The sequence below is a fragment of the Ictalurus furcatus genome, chromosome 2 (genome assembly GCF_023375685.1).
Source record: "Ictalurus furcatus strain D&B chromosome 2, Billie_1.0, whole genome shotgun sequence".
Taxonomy (NCBI): Eukaryota; Metazoa; Chordata; class Actinopteri; order Siluriformes; family Ictaluridae; genus Ictalurus; species Ictalurus furcatus.
Window position 1 is genome coordinate 39150101 of NC_071256.1, and position 18250 is coordinate 39168350.

The 18250-nt window shown below is 42.2% G+C and overlaps 2 protein-coding genes and 1 long non-coding RNA gene across 5 annotated transcripts; 1 reads left to right on the top strand and 2 right to left on the bottom strand.

Moving 5' to 3' along the window:
- The first annotated feature begins 153 nt into the window (after positions 1 to 153).
- On the top strand, positions 154 to 7196 carry LOC128604210 (uncharacterized). 3 transcript variants are annotated; one of them, XR_008385151.1, is made up of 5 exons: positions 154 to 3359; positions 3518 to 3665; positions 4024 to 6828; positions 6919 to 7025; positions 7099 to 7196. It is a non-coding gene; the product is annotated as an uncharacterized LOC128604210 (long non-coding RNA). The 3 variants fall into 3 exon arrangements; XR_008385149.1 differs by having other exon boundaries at positions 4024 to 7025; XR_008385150.1 differs by having other exon boundaries at positions 6919 to 7099.
- si:dkey-16l2.17 (serine protease 27) lies at positions 4157 to 10226 on the bottom strand. The gene is made up of 8 exons (XM_053619121.1): positions 10033 to 10226; positions 9845 to 9891; positions 9114 to 9146; positions 8792 to 8957; positions 8349 to 8513; positions 7076 to 7347; positions 5931 to 6097; positions 4157 to 4405 (listed from the first exon to the last, which is right to left on the bottom strand). The coding sequence occupies exons 1-8, from the start codon at positions 10047 to 10049 to the stop codon at positions 4157 to 4159; spliced, it is 1116 nt and encodes a 371-aa protein (XP_053475096.1). The 5' UTR covers positions 10050 to 10226.
- A 659-nt stretch (positions 10227 to 10885) lies between these two features.
- Positions 10886 to 18013, bottom strand: kat8 (K(lysine) acetyltransferase 8). The gene is made up of 11 exons (XM_053619095.1): positions 17600 to 18013; positions 16834 to 16908; positions 15314 to 15489; positions 15112 to 15165; positions 14825 to 14989; positions 14225 to 14314; positions 12118 to 12258; positions 11912 to 12005; positions 11567 to 11717; positions 11297 to 11451; positions 10886 to 11088 (listed from the first exon to the last, which is right to left on the bottom strand). The coding sequence occupies exons 1-11, from the start codon at positions 17937 to 17939 to the stop codon at positions 11024 to 11026; spliced, it is 1506 nt and encodes a 501-aa protein (XP_053475070.1). The 5' UTR covers positions 17940 to 18013; the 3' UTR covers positions 10886 to 11023.
- Positions 18014 to 18250: the final 237 nt, after the last annotated feature.

Consider the following 18250-nt stretch of genomic DNA (forward strand, 5'->3'; position numbering starts at 1 on the left):
GTCATACACAAAATATACCATAATTTAAAGCTCAAAAGCATTTGAAGGGAATGACTTACAGTCACACAACCAACTGTAAAGTGTTCTTCTAGAACACCAGAACATATATAAATGCTATTGAGCTTTAAGTTATGGTATATTTTGTGTATGAGCTCATGCAGTAATAAAATACATGGCAATATTTATAGGGATGCACCGATACCACTTTTTTCAGACCAAGTACAAGTACTTACATTTGGGTACTTGCCGATACCAAGTACCGATATGAGTACTTCACACTTTTCGGAATGCACCACGTCTGAAGCATGTCATCAAATGGACCTGCTATGGCTTGGCCAGTGTGCGAACCCCTAAACTGCGTTGCTTGTAAAACGACTCTCTGGGGAGTGAAACCCTCATCAATCCACTGTGCTGTTAAACTTATCAGAGACATTGGGCTGACACTGCTAATCCAAAGATCAGTGGTGAAGTCATGCAGCTTTGGTAATGCGGTATCTGTAATGTGGTGACGGCTGAGAATCTCATACTTCGGCTCAAGTACACCAAGAAGACGACGAAATCCTGTACTATGTACAACTGACAACGGTTGGTCATCAAGAGCAATGAACTGGGTAAGAGTTTCTGTTATTATTACTGCCCGTGGGTTGTCTCTGGACATTTTCTCTCGCTTCTCCAGCGTTTGGTGCAAAGTTGGTTGTTGCTGTTTCCCGCTGCTAGCATTAGCAAACTCTTTGCACTCGGCGTTATGTTTGTTCTTTAGATGTTTAATCAAATTGCTTGTGTTAAATGAGCTATTTTTACCCCTCCTCTTGACAGTTTAGCAGAGCATAGTTTGCAGTCTGCTCTACTTTTATCATCACTTATCTTAAAATATCTCCAAATTGCTGACATTGCTCTTCTTCCGACTACCTGCTCAACTGACGAGAGGTTAGGCTATGTCACGTTGTCATAAAGTGGTATCGGTGCAGTTGTATCGGGGTAGTTTTACAAGTACGAGTACGAGTACATGAGCACAGTATCAGGCCGACACCCGAGTACTGGTATCGGTGCATCCCTAAATATTTACATATGATTTAAGAGTTTATTTTGTAAAATATCAGAAATCTAAGGAGGTATGCGTTATACCTGACACCTAGATGAACACTTTACAGTGGGTTATATGACTGTAAGTCATTCCCTTCAAATGCTATTGAAGTTAGAATCGTGTTTAACAATGTCGTATGTAACTTTAGAGACGGTCCCTTAATCTCCGCATATCCGCGAATATCGAACAAACCAACTTTATTCCAGTGAAATGCAGCTTAGCTATCGAAATTAATTAGCACTTGATACAGAAGAATAAAATGATCATATGATGATGTGATGCAGATAGAGAGAGAAAACAAACACATCCAAACAAATCTTTAAGTTTATTCTCTTTAATTCTCTGAATAATCATCATTTACAACATGAAACTGTAATTAATGGAGACTGGTTGTGTTAAAAGCATCTAAAGCTCCGAGTTCACACACACACACACACAAGGAACATGTGGAGGAGCAGGTGGACCTGGCCCTGTGCACCAGCAGCATCATTACGGGTCATCCGTTAGTTGAAGGAGTGAGCTGACGGCTCCACTAACAGCAAATAACATTTTCATACTTTATGACGCTGCATTTCCAGTCCAAACCCATCAGCCGTGTGATTGACATCATCTCCCAAACGGTGGAATCCTGTCCTGCACTGTTCCCCAAAGGAACGTCACACAGAGGATCATCTCAGGAAAGTGGCGTGCACATTGGCGCTGCAGATGATTTCCCGAACTGTTAGAATCAGCGTGCGGCAGATTATAGACGCACACAGGAAGTCTTGGCCTTCAGGTCGTTCACTCCCCTGCACCGTTTCACTGTGGTGTGCAATCAGCTGAAGGTTTTCTACACTTCCTTCTCTAAAGGTGCTGCTGATGCTGAAGTGACAGATGCATCAGCGCGGTTAGAGAGGGATGAGGATTGCAGCTTTGTGGACAAATTGACAGGTTGTGTGACTTGTGCTCTGTGTGTCGTACTGTATTAACAGTTTGCATTCCAAGTCTCCTCAGATATCAGCAGCTGGATTGGAGGAGACTCGGGAACATCTGAGCATCACAGATGAGCAGAATCGACCCGGCCAGAACAGTCACGCTCCTGGAAGTGACGAATGATCCTCACATCCCGCAGCTGAGGATCAGGAGAAGAAAAAGAGGCTTGGATTTCACTTTCTTCTGAGAACGAACAGGCGCGGGATCAGACGTGGTGTTAGGATATGCAGGACTTTTTCCCTAAACGTTCTCCCGTGGTTTTGAGTTCAGTTTTGGGTGGATTTTATTTGTAGTTACTGATTATTGAATGGTTTATTTAACACCGGTCACTGGATTTACAGCTTTAATCACATTCTTTACGGTTACTACTCATCTGAGACGTGCGGTTCTGCTTCCTCATTTGTCTTTTTTCCACAAATCTCAGCATCCCAACAAGTGGAAGAAGAAGCGGAGCAGAAAAAGAACCAATCAAACAAAACAGAACGATCATAAATAACCTCGTAACCGTCCGAAACAAAGAACTAAACACACAAACAAAAATAAAAACAACTCTGATGGTTTAAAAACTTACAAAATAATAATAATACACTAAAACAGTTCTGCTTTAAAACTGATCTTTTCTCTCTTTTCTGCTTACAGTTATGATCACATCACAGCCTTTCAACAGGACTGATAAACTCGTGTACAAATCTATTTCAAACTTTTACTGTATCTTTAGATTTTATTTTACACATTTTGAAATCACTTTCTACAGATATGAATGACTTTACGTCTATTTGTGAATGTTTATTAAGTGTGTATATATTTAGTGAATCTTACACGTGTGTGTGCGCGTATGTGTGTGTGTGTGTGAAAGGTATTGATACTGTTTTAACTTCACTTTGACTTTTATTTACTGCATGGCAGTGAGGGGTTGTCTTTTTTCCCCCTTCTTTTAATCAGTTTCTTTCCCTTCAGCAATTCTCTCTTCTTCACAAGAGTCATGTTCCTGTTCTAGATTGAGGGAAAGAAGGTTCTGCCTGGGGCCCGAGAGCTCACACACTCTACAACTCTATAAAGAACGTTAACATTGTCATTTAATATACACACACATGCACAGACCTTCATTTATCAATCTTTTAGTAAAGTGGTGTGTAAATATTTGTGTAAACAAAACCGAACTAAAACTTTCCACCGTATTTACACCTCAGAAACGCTGATTTTCTTCGTACCCGCGTGCGTTTGTTGATCAGCTGTAAATTGCGACGCACGCTCCCGACACGGCTCATTTACATTTAGCGACGCCCACAAAACTCCATAAAAGGTAAAGTGCACAGACAGCTGGGAGCATGAAATGAACGATCAGGCTAAAGAGTGAAAAACAGAAGTGGAAGTTATTTTGACTCACTTCTATGGCAACAAAAATATTATTATTAATAATAATAATAATAATAATAATAATAGCACTAAATCTTCCGTCAGATGAGAGTGAAGAGAACGGATCATACTGATTATTTCTTATCCATGTGAAGACAGTTGGAAAAGAAAATGAACGTTGGATAAGAAACAGACTCTATTTACATTTTTCCTGGACAATAAACTTCTGAAATGAATAAGGTGAACTGCTCCAGTAAGTAAATTACCAACAAACAAAACATCAGACGAGTCTGATGTAAGACACACTTCATTATATTTCAGCAAATATATCTCATTAAACAAACAACCTGGTGCTTCAAAATATCAGTTTTAACTTTATAAAATGAAGCAGTGATAAAGACTTATTTACGGTTTAACTTTTTAACGGTTTAAAAAAATGAATGATACATTTTTAATTGATAAAAATAAATAATTGGGTTGAGCCATTACACTATTTAGCTGTTTACCTATAATCATCATATGATGCTGATTAATTAATTAAATACACCCGATCAGCTGTTTATCACCAAACCTTATTAAACACTTGACTGTTGATTTGTTTCCCGCTTTAGCATCACTGTGTGTATTTATGATGACCGTTAGATACATGACGTGTTCAGCGTGGCTCCAGACGGTGAGATGGAGTAATTCACCGTCTCCATGCGGCAGGTCAGTATTACAGCGTGGCTCTACTGAACACGGTCACTACCTACCTAACATCACTGCTACGAGAGCTACACTGAGCACCACGAGGCTGTGAGCTGCACAATTACAGGCGTGATCCAGCAGCTGGGCGTCCTGCACCGTGGAGCGTATGAGGCCCACGAAGCTCGACACTCTGGCGTACACGCCGGGTCGGTTCTTCTGAGCGCATCCCAGTCCAAAACTCACAATGCCCGCCTGGATCCACGTGCCGTTCCCGGTGGAACAGACGAGCGGTCCGCCGGAGTCCCCCTGAGAGAGGAAACATCCTAAATTTCAAAACACTGACATGAAGATCCGAGTGTTGATGTACACTTTAAGTATATCAGGTGCTAAAGGTGCCACCAGTTCAAAAGTGTCTCCACACCTGGAACAATGTGAGTTCAGTCTTTTAGGACTATGTATTCATTCCCATAAACTCGGCCAAATTCTGTAACAGACTGTGTGAGAATATATTTCCAAATGCAGGGCTGTGAAAAAGTAGTGATTTCTTCTGAGTAAACACACAATACGGGTTTTAAATGATCACGTTATTTATTGAAGCAAAAAAGTTCTCCAAAACCAACTGGGCATTTGTGAAACTGTATTTGCCCCCGTAGTTATTAATTCCCCACATCTTTGACACTGCATTGATAATGGGGTTCAGCTGGACGAGACACAACCAGACCTGATTACTGCAAACCCTGTTCAATCACATCTACACTTACACAGAACTTTCTCAGCAGCATGGAGTTGGTTAAAAGTTATTTCCCAGTAACACACTACGGCAAAGCTGAAAGAAATTCCAGAAATGATGAGGAAGAAGATGATTGAAGTACATCAGTCTGGGAAGGGTTACAAAGCTATTTCAAAGGCTCTGGGACTCCAAAGAACCACGGCGAGAGCCGTTATCTTCAAATGGAAAAACTCGGCACAGTAGTGAACCTTCCCAGAAGTGTCCGACCTTCCAAAATTCCTCCAAGAGCACAGCGACGACTCATCCAGGAAGTCACAGAAGAGCCAAGGACAACATCAAAGGACCTACAGGCCTCTCCTGCATCAATAAAGGTCACTGTTCATGACTCCACTATCAGAAAGACACTGGGGGAAAACGGCTCCATGGAAGAGTGGCGAGGTGAAAACCACTGCTAACCCAGAAGAACATTAAGACTCGTCTGAATTTCACCAAAACACACCTCGATGATCCTCAAACCTTTTGGGAGAATGTCCTGTGGACTGATGAGTCGAAGTGGAACTGTCTGAGACGGGTGTCCCGTCACATCTGGCGTAAACCAGACACAGAATTCCACAAAAAGAACATCATACCTACGGTCAAGCATGGTGGAGGCAGTGTGATGGTGTGGGGATGCTTTACTGCTTCAGGGTCTGGGCAACTTGCAGTAATTGAGGGAAACATGAATTCTGCTCTCTACCAGAAAATCCTAAAGGAGAATGTCCGGTCTTCAGTCCATAAGCTGAAACTCAAGCTAAATTAAAGTTTTGGAGCGGCCTAGTCAAAGGCCTGACTTGAACCAATTGGCAGGACCTTAAACGGACAGTTCATGCTCGAAAACCCTTAGATGTGGCTGAACTAAAGCAGTTCTTCAAAGAAGAGTGGGCCAGAATTCCACCACAGCGCTGTGAAAGACTGATCTCCAGCTATCTGAAGAGTTTGGTTGCAGTTATTGCTGATAAAAGTGGCACAACCAAATTTTAAGTTTAAGGGGGCAATTAGTTTTCACACAGGTGATTTCTGCCGTAGTGCAAGTGTTTAGAGGTGAGTGTTTGTGGTTACTACCTGACATGAGTCCTTGCCCCCCTCCTGGTATCCAGCACAGATCATGTCTGACAGGATGGACACCGTGTCCGCGTTAGACGCATCGATCTGGTACATGGAGTTGCAGGAATCTTGGTCAATAATGGGCACTCCGACTTCCCGTAGCGTCCCGACTCCAGACAGCGAGACTGTAGAGGGAAGAACGGCATTGTACTGTCACACTGCACTGAAACTGATCATTATTACACACACACTTCACTTCAGGTTGAGTTAAAGAGTTTCAGTTACGTGATTTTCCTTTTATTTAATTAACTAACTTTTGTTAATGTTAGCAAAACTTGCTGCTGAGATAAACTTGAGTTGTCACATAATGTACAAGCTAGCTTTCATAGCTATGAGGCAGCATGATGTGGAGGACCTACTGCACTTCTGCTTTGTTGAAGATTGAAGATTGTTGAAGATACTTAATGAAGCAGGGATACAATAACACTGAAGCAGGCACGCCCATATTCGCCCATATACGGTGTGATGTCACGTGAAACTTGTTCTTACTGGTTAATGAGAATGGCGAGAGAAAAAGCTCTGATTGCTTTCAATGGAATTCCACAAGAATTTAAAACCAGGAAACGACAAAGTGCAGTAAAACAGCTGTGAGAGGGAAATAAGTACAGTAGAAAATCTCAGATTAATGAATGCATAATTCCACTCCATCATTGGTTTATTCCTGCATCTCAGTGGGATTTATGAGTGCTGCCAGAGCTGGTAGTTAGAGAACATAGGAGCAGGCGAGATTAAAGTATTAAATCTTTCCTCAAACGTGTGTGTGTGTGTGTGTAATAATCCAGATTACTGATATTATTCGTGTTAACCCTGCAGAGGCCTTTCAGATCCAGTGTGTTGGTGTTAAACACTTAAGCAGGTATTTAAATATCTGTGCATATCTCTAATCTATTCCATCTCAAAAGGTCTCGTATGACCCAAAAACCCACACACCCCTCTGTGTTTTCAGTCATGGCTCGATGATGTCTCAGCTAACCGAGGCAACGAGTTCATGTAAACCGATAGCACCGTTTATTTATCTAGCCGAGTGGCATCCTGCTGTGTCATGTCCTTCAGGTGAAGTGCACTTTGCGGTACCTGTTTGTTTGACCCTACTCTGCACTCACCTCCCTCCTGTGTGTCCCCCCAGCCTGTGACGTAGCACATGGTTCCAGCGTAGAACTGGAAGTCGGCGTTGGGCAGACACACGGGCTGGATCTGGTTTGTCCAGGTGAGCGGCGAGCTCAGCTCTACGAGTGCCACGTCTCTGCCCTTCTGAGGGGTCGAGTACCCGTGTGCCACCACCACCCTCTTCACTTCTCTTGATGTCTCAAACTGGTTAGCGCCGTTGAGCTGATAGCGACCCATGTAGAGACGGTATGAGGACACATCTGATGGGCTGTAGGAGAAAAAATTAATAGAGTGTTGTATTAAAAAGAACTGACACGGAATTGAAACAGTGTTGAGTGTCAGTCACGGTGTGACTAAGAGACTTGCTGTACAAGTCGGCACTGACTGAGGGACTAAATTCATGCTCGGGGTCAGTGGTGTTATCATCAGACTACGAGGCAGACAGACAACCGTTCAGGATTCATGGTCACTGTATGGATGTATGGACATGGATCTGTCTCCGACACCGAGCACGAATGTTTACTCCATTGTACCGTTTTCCCCGGTTCATCACAAGGGTCACCCTTCAAAAAACTGAGTATCGTCTTTCCTCGCCTGTTAATAAAATGAGCTCCAATGCGCACCAACACAGGGTAGCTCCCTCGACTCCATCAAACCTCTGTGTTTCTGGTTTGTTTGTTTGTATGTTATTTAGTTTTTGTTGTATGTTGTTAAGTCGCATGAACATTAGTCGAATCTAAGTATGGATGAACTATTGTGTTATAATCTGGTACTGTTGTCTTTAAAAACGGTTTTAAAAAAGTGTGTGTGTGTAATTAAAAGATAAAAGGGCCGGTATCTCAAGTGTTGTGTATTGAATTTTTGTCGTTTGATTGATTGGTGGTTAAATCTGTGCAGTCAAAGCAACAGTGTGCTTGTCATTCAATGGTGACACGGAAGTTTTTTCCTTTCTTTTATTCTTTTCTCCATGTTAGAAGACTTGCTGTAGATGAGTGAACAGCGAGGGATAATAATGCAAAGTACTGGTGCATTCGAGTAATTAGCAGCTAATAGTGTGTACATACTCTATTTTTGTAAACCTGAAGAATCACCCTAGATAGAGTCAATACTAATAGTATTAATAGTATGTTTTGTTTAGGAAGATCCCACCAGTGTCATTGGTCAAGAGGTTAAACAGCGAGTTGCAAGCATACCCCATTAGTTTAACGGAGTTCCTGGTTGGAGAACTACATGTGCATCTTCTTAAATCATTACAGGACAAGAGCATACCTAATAGTCTGTGTTCTCTCTCTCTGTGGAGCTACACATGCTACTCCTGAGATACCAGCGATCCTGACCCCTTCTGCTCTCCGGACCTGTCCGATTCGTCCAGATGCCCTACTTCTGGTGGGAGTTCTCATCACCTGCTGCTGAGGATGGCTCCACATGGACAGCCTAAAGATCACCACGAGATTACTGTGGATGGTTCCACTTAGGAACCATAAACATGGTTGTGGATGTTCTTCCTTGGATAATCTTAGGACTGCAATAGCTAAGAACAGTTTGCACACGAGTCTCCATCGTTGGACAGTTACTAACTTCAGTTCGATACGAGACCTTAAGTTAAAACTATAATAAATGATGCTCATACTCAAGTTCCTGTTAACACAATTAGCACTTTTAACACAGTCAGGGCAACTCGAGCAGCTACAGACCATTAAACAGGGGCTTACTCGGGAAAACAGTGTGCCGCGGACAGAACCCAGTCTCTCGAGATGACGGATCCTCCACAAACATGGCCGGCCTTTCCCATCTGGATGTCCACTTGCCACGGCCATGCCCCGTCTCGCGCCTCACTGCCTCCTACGATGCGAGTTACCACAAGAGGCCTTCCACATTCTGCAGATCAGTCAACACGTGGGTATCGGCTTTCAGACAGTCGATAGAGTCACGTGAAAATAAATCCTTTTCTCAGTTCTCAGAGAGCTCAGAGAGCTGAATGAGACAGAAACGCTAATCTACACTCAGTGGTGAGAGAAAAGAGGATAAAATTACCTTGAGCGTCACACGAAGGCATGAGCCACACACCTGTATGGTTAAGAGAACGACTGTGAGAATCAGAGCAACACAATTTTATGTACAGATGTAGAAAATGAACAGATATGCGATCATTTTTTTTATTAAGATATTATACATTTTAATTGGCTTATACCACAGTATTCAAGTAAACACAAGTTTTCTGTAGATTTTACTCCCATTGGTTCATGGCTTTCCAGACACCATGTAGAGTACCACAGTATATATTTATCACCGGAACCGGGCCAAAAATTCGTTTTGCCATTCTTCCACTGCTGTACATACAACAGATATGTGCAAAAAATTAAATAAACACATAAAAGTTTACATCCCTTACATTTTCTGAGGAAAAAACTAAATATATATACACGTGTGTTTTTCCAAACAACACAATGACAACACTACAATATATTACTAACAGGATCCAAAAGCTATTTGGAGAAAATAATAATAACAAAAAAGATTGTACAAGTTATTAGAGAATATTGTGATATATATATATATAGTTTAGATCATTGTTGGATGGGGTGAGTGTCAATAGGGCCATAAGACATTTTCTCTCAAATGTACTTACACTTCATAGTATTCATTCATACTGTTCAGTTAGTGTGTCGTTTAAAAGATAAATAAATAAATAAATCAAACAAAAATCAAAAAACAATGAGAGCCCTGAAGATCCTACTTCACTTCCTGTGTGAGAAACAATTCACCTGAGGCGAGCACGGCGACGAGCACCTCCACCCCAAAACTCCTCATTCTGTGGGTAAAACACAGCGCGGTGTCAAGATATCGGTTTAAAACTACTTTAGATACTGCCCAGTTAAATCAGGATCGTGTAAATAAAAACATATTGCATTAATATCCGAGTTAAAACCCGCCAATGAAGCCATAATCTTACCTGGTGATGTGTAGCATGATGCTAATCCAGAGCGACCGTTAATTCCACTGTTGATTTGAACGCACGCGACGAAAAATCTAAAACCCTTGCTCCTCACGCGCGTCAAAATTAAACATTCAAGTTCCCCAGAGTTTGATTGGTCGATTTATTTTTTTATTTTTGTTGGTAAATTCGAGCTCATATTTTTTCATTCCTTCGCGCTAACATAATATCACTAAATCACAGGTAAATCCATCCAGGATGTAAACAGTAATACAGATTAAAGAAGAAGGTTAACGGCACGAGAAGGGAACAAACAGTCGCTATGTGGAGAACAGAGATTCCTGTATGGCACCTGGGTGGCTGCACCTGTTTGCAGCGTCCCAATCAGAACTCGCCACGTCACTCGGCTCCCAATGGCGCCATTGTTCTCCTGCAGCTCCTATAGCCCAGTTTGTATATATACACATCAAAGGAGCACTGTTAGGGAGAAAACCCCCAAAATACAGCAACATGATCCTAACTTCAGGGCGTCACCCTTCCTGGACTTCAGTATTCCAATGGGAATTGATCATTTTATTCACAGAAAAGATTTTCTTTTGTAATTAAACGTACGTTTTAACAATATTGTACAGCTCTGATGTCATCATTTTAAACAGTTCGACAAATACGTTTCGATTTTATTATTTTTTTTGGATGATCGCCCTCAGGCTGGACGCGTCACCTTACACCCACCTGGGCGATAGGTAACTCCATATGCTCACATGAATCATTCATGGGTTTGGATTTGTGCTGGACACTAAATCATAATTCATACTCGGCAGTGCAGTATAAACCGATGCATACAAGACAAAATAAAGATACAGCACTAGCCTTGTGTGTTTATTTATTTATTTATTTTTTTAAGAAAAAGCAATGTACAGTCTTACAGCGTCCCTCTTTACAAACTCTTTTCGGCACAGTGCGAGTTTATTTATCAGCGTCCGTCCGGTTCCACGTCCCCTCATGTCCCTCATTTCTTGGAGAACTTGGCCTGCTTGTGTTTAGGTGGAGCCCATTTCAGACACAACGTGTCCACTGTGAAGAGAACAGAACAAATTAGGGCGAGGTCACTGCAGGACAGACATGTGGAGGAGAAACTGACCTCTAACACACCAAAACAACATCATTCTACCCCTTCTGTCCTGTTCGCCGTATGATGGGACACGGGTTAAAGAGGTGTCTTATAGTGAGCAGAAACCCTGGAAGCGATGGTGATGGAGAGAGCTGATGATGCTGCTCGTACCTGTGATGGGAGGTTTCTTGTACTGAGCGCTCTTCAGGTGTTCCTCCACCAGTTTGGGCGTGACGCAGATGACGTGCTGACCCTTCCAGTACTTGACCATGTTGAGAGACTGCAGCGTGCTGATGATGTCACTCTGTGTGATGCTGGTCATTTGGCTGTGGATGGAACACACGCTTCCTGTGATTTTCCTGTGATCCTGTTTTAATGATCTTGTGTGGTGTGTAATGAATGCACGTGGAGTGCGTCATCACTCCGTTTCCACAGGTGTACCTGAGATCTTTAATGGACAACGTCCCTCTGAAGTCTCGCAGGATCTCCAGCAGAACCCACGACCAGTAGCTCCTGTAGCTCAGCTTCCCCAGATCGGACAGAGGCTTCTCTGGAGAACCCACGGTACTCTCTAACTTCGACAACTCGTAACCTGAAAGGAGAACACACAAACACACTTATTAATGACCGAAATGTCACTTTTACATTGGTAATGCAAAAGTTATGGCGCCCAATGAGGTGGCAGAGAGTCCCTGCATGATGATATCCAGTTAGCACACGACAGACGCGAAACATACAGAATGTAAATAATAAAAACAGACGAAACGGTCTGGAGCGGAGACTTACTGAACGCGATGAGAAATTTGCCGTATCCCCTGCGCTGGTACGGAGGAAGCGTGAGGATACACGCCACGTTATTCCCATCTGGAGACTCCTTCTCCTGGTTTTATTTTCATTAAAAACACAGAAAGATGAAACTCACAAGCAACAGACCTCTCTCTCTCTTTCTCTCTCTTTCTCTCTCTCTCTCTAAACCCAGAGCGTTTCCTGACCTTGGAGAAGTATCCGACGATGTGCGCCCCCTGTCTGTTCACCTCGGTGAGGATGTAGAAGATAAAGGGCTCCACGTCGAAGTAAAGCGTCTTGTGATCCAGGAACAGCTTAGCGAGCAGACACAGGTTCTGACAGTAGATCTACAACCAGTAGATCAGTGAAGATCAGAAAACTTCAAAACTACATCTTTAGAGAATTTAAAAAGAAAAGTCAAATGAAATGACGCTGCTGCTCAGATAAACACGTCAGCTGCTTGGCTAATAAAAACATTTACTGCAGGTTTATTTCAAAGAATTCATGTTTAGGATTTAAGCCTGACATTTACAGACTTTGTATTTACATCATTATTTGACATTTCCTCATTTTTAATGAGTTTATTAATGAAATAAATGTAAAATCCACTTTTCTTTTTTCATCACATTTATTTCTCTTTTTAAAAACGCTTTATGTTCTGTATTGTAATCACGTTTTTGTGTGTAAGATCCAGTTATGATGTTTGTTTGTTTATTTATTTACTTGATGTTTGCAGGAGCTGCATCTGTGAAAGACTCAGGGCTACGTAATTTAATCATTTTAAATATATACAAATATAAATAATTTTATTTTAATTTCTTTATATTTATTTATTTATTTCTCCTAGTTGGTAGCAACCAGCCAACAATATAGTTTTCTATATATTTCTATTTAAATATTTATTCGCAAACATGAAATTAATGTTTATTTTAATATCTTTAAATCATTTAAATAATTATTTCAAATGTGCCTCAGTAACCATACAAACATTTAGAAAAACATTTGAGTTTTTTTCTTGGTTTACAGAACTGACAACCATGCATTTTGGGTTCTGTATGACCCGTATGTTTCTGTAGGGGGTTAAAGCGTCTGTATGTTTCTGTAGGGGGTTAAAGCGTCTGTATGTTTCTGTAGGGGGTTAAAGCGTCTATGTTTCTGTAGGGGGTTAAAGCGTCTGTATGTTTCTGTAGGGGTTAAAGCGTCTGTATGTTTCTGTAGGGGGTTAAAGCGTCTGTATGTTTCTGTAGGGGGTTAAAGCGTCTGTATGTTTCTGTAGGGGGTTAAAGCGTCTGTATGTTTCTGTAGGGGTTAAAGCGTCTGTATGTTTCTGTAGGGGGTTAAAGCGTCTGTATGTTTCTGTAGGGGGTTAAAGCGTCTGTATGTTTCTGTAGGGGGTTAAAGCGTCTGTATGTTTCTGTAGGGGGTTAAAGCGTCTGTATGTTTCTGTACGGGTTAAAGCGTCTGTATGTTTCTGTAGGGGGTTAAAGCGTCTGTATGTTTCTGTAGGGGGTTAAAGCGTCTATGTTTCTGTAGGGGGTTAAAGCGTCTGTATGTTTCTGTAGGGGGTTAAAGCGTCTGTATGTTTCTGTAGGGGGTTAAAGCGTCTGTATGTTTCTGTACGGGTTAAAGCGTCTGTATGTTTCTGTAGGGGGTTAAAGCGTCTGTATGTTTCTGTAGGGGGTTAAAGCGTCTGTATGTTTCTGTAGGGGGTTAAAGCGTCTGTATGTTTCTGTACGGGTTAAAGCGTCTGTATGTTTCTGTAGGGGGTTAAAGCGTCTGTATGTTTCTGTAGGGGGTTAAAGCGTCTGTATGTTTCTGTACGGGTTAAAGCGTCTGTATGTTTCTGTAGGGGGTTAAAGCGTCTGTATGTTTCTGTAGGGGGTTAAAGCGTCTATGTTTCTGTAGGGGGTTAAAGCGTCTGTATGTTTCTGTAGGGGGTTAAAGCGTCTGTATGTTTCTGTAGGGGGTTAAAGCGTCTGTATGTTTCTGTACGGGTTAAAGCGTCTGTATGTTTCTGTAGGGGGTTAAAGCGTCTGTATGTTTCTGTAGGGGGTTAAAGCGTCTGTATGTTTCTGTAGGGGGTTAAAGCGTCTGTATGTTTCTGTACGGGTTAAAGCGTCTGTATGTTTCTGTAGGGGGTTAAAGCGTCTGTATGTTTCTGTAGGGGGTTAAAGCGTCTGTATGTTTCTGTACGGGTTAAAGCGTCTGTATGTTTCTGTAGGGGGTTAAAGCGTCTGTATGTTTCTGTAGGGGGTTAAAGCCGAGTCTAAAGCAGAGTTTAAAGCCAGTGTTAATGCAGAGGATTACACTGACCTTATGGTCCCGTCCGTCCACCTCATACACTGAGATGTTCCCCCTGCGGTAAATCTCCTTCCCTGGAGGCTGCCTCCACTGACACTGAGTCTGAGACGCAGCGAGGGACAAAAACACGTTAAGAATAAGAAAAGTTACGAATAAACCGATCAACAAAACAACGATGAACGTTAGGCTACAACTATCCAAGTAAATAAATAAACAGACAAATGTTACTGAAACGGTGAATAATAATTATAGTACTCGTTTTCCTAAATAAGTAAATAAACCGTTATTATGAAAGACAATAAGATCCTTAGATTACTTAAACATAAATAAGAGATGAATAAATGTTAGCTTTTTGAAAACTGAAGTAAGTTATTTATGGAATAGAGAATAATTGTTAGGTTATTCGAAAAGGAATAAATAAATAAAACGTAATCAGAAAAATAACGAGCAGATTAATCGATTATCTGAAAACTGTTTATTTGATTTTAAAAATATTGGTCTGTTGCAGCTTTTAACCAGAAGAATCCCGGTGTACGAGTCTGCCGCAGATCCACAACACCCCCCTGTGGGGTAATAACTAAACTAACACATGACCCTCAGGTGTGCACTGACCAGGTGATATCTGAACGTCTTCTCATACTTCATGTACTTGAGACAGTATTCACAGATCCACAGCTTGGGCTGCTTCCCGTAATCATCGGGGAACGGAGAGAAGTACCAGGCGTCGATCTCGAAATTCCCGATCTGGATCTTATCCACGTATTTCACTTTGGTGATCTGCAGGGACGGACGTTCCAACACACAGGCGGAGAGGAACATCACGATTCACAAACAAATCACAGAATCCTCTTCGACTCCTGATAAACTTCAAATTAAACGCTTAACAGTTCCTCTCTCACCGCTTCGTGCTCCTTCTCCAGTGCCGCGGTCGTCGGGTCCATCTCCGCATACGTCTGAAACACACACACACACACACACACACACACACACACACACACGTCATTATATATAAAATACCACGTGCAGAGATCCTTAGACACGGCGTTAAAAAGGAGCTGAAGAACTGTATGCACAGTTAAACGGAGCCCGGTTTTCCGGTACCTTCTGGACGTGGTTGATCTCGTCGTGTTTGCGTTTTTGGTTGCGAGTGATCTTCCTCTCCGGCTGGTCCCCGAGCTCTCCTCCTCCTTCCTCCACACTCTTCCTCACCGCGTCCTTCACCGTTTTGGTCAGCGCCAGGCGACCCTTCCCAACCCACTCGTCTAGACGCCTGTTAACTGCACACGGGGAAGAAGAAAAGACAAAACAACAGAACAGAGATTTCAAACTGCACTGAAATCAGAACCGCTGGATCTGGATCAACCCGATCTGCAGATGGATCTGCACCAATCACTAAAAATACTACTTTATACTAAAACGTGTAGCGACATTTTCCCCTCCCCTAAGCAGCATCCGACTTTGAGCTACGTCACTGTGAACGCAACGATCAAGCAGATGTGAAGCCTCGCACGGTTCCTAAGCCAATCATATTCAGAGTTAAAACCAAAGTCCCGCCTACTACGACCAAAAGACAGTTCTACGATACACAACACGCATTGAGATATTTAGGTCTGTTAAATTCTCAGCAATATTTCATTTAAAAAAAAAAAAAAAAAAAAAAAAAACCAACTCAATAATACAACCCCAATTCCAAAAAAGTTGGGACGCTGGGTAAAATGTCAATAAAAACAGAAGGCAAAGATTTGCGAATCTCAAACCCATATATTATTCACACTAGAACATAGAAAACATATCAAATGTTTAAACTGAGGAAATGGACCGTTTTTAGAAAAAATAAGGTCGCAACAGGTCTCAAAAGTTGGGACGGGAGCCCGAAAAGGCTGGGAAAGAAGTGTTAGTAAAAAGAAACAGCTGGAGGAACATTTCGCAACTAATTAGATTAATTGGCAACAGGTCAGTAAGATGACATGGGTAATAACACGGGTTCATGAGATTCACAAATCATTGCATTGTTTTTATTTACATTTTATAATATTTTATTTATCATCAACAACAAAAAATTACTTCTTTAAAAATGTTATTTTTTATGTAAATGTAATACTCATTGTTTTTGGAAGAAGGAATAATATTAGTTATTATTATTATTTATTATTAATACTATTAGTTCATCAACGACGCAGAAAAGTCGTACTGTGGCACAATTTATCACGATATCGATATTATATCGTCACATGGCAGTCGGAAACGCCGTTTCTCTCGGAAACGCGTCTCGATGTTGAAGTGAAAACTCAGAGCAGGTGTTCGTTCACGGCTCTCGTTACGGTCACTGCAATACTGAATAACAAGCTTAAAGATGAATAATAAACTGAGACTTAAAGACGTTTAAGGAGTAGCTTGGTATAAACAAACAGAAGACGTGTCTCAGCTGACGGAGCAGACTGGAAAAGGAACATTGGGTACTTTTGATTTAGGATTTTTTGTCAAACTATCCATTTAAATCTGGGAGAAGTTCCGCGGTACTTGAAGTGCTTTCTACGCACCAGGCAAAAACAACAAAAACAAAACCACGTTCTCTCCACATTAACACTTTAGTTGAACTGAATATTCAGCAGTTCACTTACATCCAACATAATGCACATAGAACTCCTCTCTTCCCTCCTGCTCATTCAGTCTGGACTGGATCACTTCTGCTGAATCTGAGGGAGAGAGAGGGAGAGACAGAGAGAAAGAGGGAGAGACAGAGAGAAATAGAGAGAGAGAAAGAGAGAGAGAGACAGAGAGAAATAGACAAAGAGAGACAGAGAGACAAAGAGAGACAGAGAGACCGAGAGAGACAGACAGAGAGAGACAGACAGAGAGACAGAAAGAGACAGAAACAGAGAGAGAGACAGAAACAGAGAGAGAGACAGAGAGAGAGAGAAACAGAGAGAGAGACAGAGAGAAACAGAGAGAGAGACAGAGACAGGGAGAGAGACAGAGAGAGAGACAGAGACAGGGAGAGACAGAGAGAGAGACAGAAACAGAGAGACAGAGACAGGGAGAGAGAGACAGGGAGAGAGAGAGACAGAGACAGGGAGAGAGAGAGACAGAGACAGGGAGAGAGAGACAGAGAGAGAGACAGAGACAGGGAGAGAGAGAGACAGAGACAGGGAGAGAGAGAGACAGAGACAGGGAGAGAGAGAGACAGAGACAGGGAGAGAGAGAGACAGAGACAGGGAGAGAGAGAGACAGGGTGAATTAAATGGATTAATCGATAGATTTGTGGATATAATGAACAGAGCTACAAACCCAAAATGTGTGATAAATAATAATGAAGAACAGTGTTTATCCACAGTAATGGTGAATTAAACAGCACTAAGTTGTTAGAAGTGAATATTTCTAGCTCACGCCATGTTTTATCTGTGCGCTGACAAAGGTAAGTCTCTCCTATTTCCACCGACACCTCCTGCTCCCTGCCGCCGCCCAGCGACGCTCCGTCCCCGGCCCGCGAATTACTCGAGCCCGCGGCTTCTCTCCGCCGATCTGCGGCCTCCGCCTCGTCCTCCTCCCCGCCGCTGCCGTTGGATGAAAAAACAGACCGGTTCGCCGTCTCGACCTCTCCCCGGTCTTTCGCGGTGTGCCCGGCGTCCATTACCATCTCCATTCGCTCTCCTCGCCCGCGGTCGCTCAGTGTATTTACGCTGTTGCTGTGAAGCCCGCTGGACGCGCTGCGCTCCCTTCTAGACATTAGAGCCGATTTGAAAACATTGCGTAGCGCCCAGCGATTCTGAGCATGCGCAGTGCGGCAGTGGGCTGGGCAAACCTCCGGCTCTTTTTTGAACGTTGAGAATCGACTTACATGTTCCACTCATCTGTTCGTTAGTGTAAATAGTGAGTCATTTGTTTGACTATCCGTGTGAATGTTATTATTTTTTTAAATATACAAATATAATTAAATCTTATTCCCCGCATCAAAAAGGGAATTCACTGATAAATATATCGCAAACTTTGTGTTTTGCAAAAACAAGGCAATGAATCATTTGGGAGCCGAAGGAGTCG